The sequence below is a fragment of the Boleophthalmus pectinirostris genome, unplaced genomic scaffold, assembly GCF_026225935.1.
Source record: "Boleophthalmus pectinirostris isolate CB_2022bp ecotype Guang Dong unplaced genomic scaffold, ASM2622593v1 HiC_scaffold_19, whole genome shotgun sequence".
Classification (NCBI taxonomy): Eukaryota; Metazoa; Chordata; class Actinopteri; order Gobiiformes; family Gobiidae; genus Boleophthalmus; species Boleophthalmus pectinirostris.
In genome coordinates, this window is record NW_026571140.1 from 45,499,767 (window position 1) to 45,502,266 (window position 2,500).

A 2,500-nucleotide genomic window follows, 5' to 3' on the forward strand; every position below is an offset into this window, starting at 1 on the left:
ACAAACACAACACAACAACTACACGTCCAATCAGCTGCTGCGACTGTTCAACAAACTCACATCACACACAATATACAACACATACAAGTAGAAACAATCCTGTTCCCGGTCCCGGTCCTGGTCTCGGTCTTGGTCCTGGTCTCGGTCCCGGTCTCAGTCCCGGTCTCGGTCCCGGTCCTGACCCAGTTGTGTCCTGGTCTTGGTCCTGGTCTTGGTCCCAGTCCCTGACCTCTGACCCGGTCTTGGTCCTGGTCTTGGTCCTGGTCTTGGTCCCGGCCTTGGTCCCGGTCTCGGTCCCGGTCCTAACCCGGTTGTGTCCTGGTCTTGGTCCCGGTCCCGGTCCCTGACCTCTGACCCGGTCTTGGTCCTGGTCTTGGTCCCGGTCCCTGACCTCTGACCTGGTCTTGGTCCTGGTCTTGGTTCCGGTCTTGGTCCCGGTACTGGTCTCGGTCTAGGTCTCGGTCCCTGACCTGTGACCCGGTCCTGGTCCTGGTCGTGGTCCCGGTCTCGGTCTCGGTCCCTCTGACCCGGTCTGGGTCTGGGTCTCTGTCCCTCTGACCCGGTCTCGGTCTGGGTCTGGGCCTGGGTCTCGGTCTCTGTCCCTGTCCCTCTGACCCGGTGTGTGTCCCTCTGACCCGGTGTGTGTCCCTCTGACCCGGTGTGTGTCCCTCTGACTCGGTGTGTGTCCCTCTGACTCGGTGTGTGTCCCCTCAGGTCGAAGGTGGACCAGCTGAAGGAGGTGGTGACGGGAAACCCCACGGTGATCAAGATGGTGGTGAGTTTCCACCGCGGAGCTCGAGGTCAAAACGCCCTGAGGCAGATCCTGGCTCCCGTCGTCAAGGAAACGATCGACGACAAAACCCTCAACATCAAAACTGACCCTGTCGACATCTACAAGAGCTGGGTCAACCACATGGAGACGCAGACCGGAGAGGCCAGGTGCGCACCTGACGCACACATGCACACGCACCTGACACATGCACATGCACCTGACGCACGCACCTGACACACGCACCTGACACATGCACATGCACCTGACGCACGCACCTGACACACGCACCTGACACATGCACATGCACCTGACACACGCACTTGACACACGCACCTGACACACACAGGCATCTGACACACACGCACCTGACACATGCACCTGCACCTGCACCGCACCGACACACGCTGACACACCACACATACATGCACCTGACACACGCACCTGACACATGCACATGCACCTGACGCACGCACCTGACACACGCACCTGACACATGCACATGCACTTGACACATGCACCTGACACACGCACCTGACACATGCACATGCACCTGACACATGCACCTGACACACGCACCTGACACACACACCTGACACATGCACATGCACCTGACGCACCACGCACTTGACACACGCACCTGACACACACGACACGACACACCTGACACATGCACACACACACCACACACTGACACACACCTGACACATGCACATGCACCTGACACACGCACCTGACACACGCACCTGAACACCGACACACTGCACCTGACACACCTGACAATGCCCACCTGACACACGCACCATGACACACGCACCTGACACACACACACCTGACACACACAATGCACACACGCACCTGACACACTGCACACACAGGCACCTGACACACCATGCACCTGACACACGCACCTGACACACGCACATGCTGACACATGACACACGCATGACAGACACATGACACACTGACACCGCACCTGACACCTGACACACATGCACCTGACACGACTGACACACATGCACACACTGACACACACAAGGACACACTGCTGACACGCACATTGACACACGCACACAGCACCTGACACACATGACACATGACACACACAGCACCTGACACACATGCACACACTGACACCACACGCCTGACACCACAGACACCTGACACACACCCAACACGACCTGACACACGACACTGACACATGACACATGCACATGCACCTGACACACACACGCACCTGACACACACGCACCTGACACATGACACCTGACACACTGCACCTGACACACACAACACACACACATGCACACACTGACACGCACCTGACACACACGTGCACCTGCACACCACACTGCACCTGACACACACAGCACACACTGACACCACTGACACTGCACACATGACGCACACACACCTGACACATGCGCACATCTGCACACACACGCACCTGACACACTGACACACGCACACACACGCACCTGACACACACCTGACACACGCACCTGACAACACACAGGCATCTGACACACATGCACCTGACACATGCACCTGACACATGCACATGACACACACACGCACCACATGCACACATGCACCTGACAATGCACCTGACCACATGACACATGCACTGACACACACACGCACCTGACACACACGCACCTGACACACATGAACCTGACACACGTGCACCTGACACACACATGTACCTGACACATGCACATGCACCTGACA

General features: G+C 57.6%; 1 protein-coding gene across 1 annotated transcript in view; it reads left to right on the forward strand.

Annotated features, from left to right (window-relative positions):
* iqgap1 (IQ motif containing GTPase activating protein 1) overlaps nucleotides 1-2,500 on the forward strand; it is a 77,395-nt gene that overhangs the window by 64,146 nt on the left and 10,749 nt on the right. Inside the window, exon 24 of the mRNA XM_055154401.1 lies at nucleotides 715-939. Within this exon, the coding sequence (XP_055010376.1) occupies nucleotides 715-939 (225 nt within the window). The remainder of the gene's footprint in view (nucleotides 1-714; nucleotides 940-2,500) is intronic.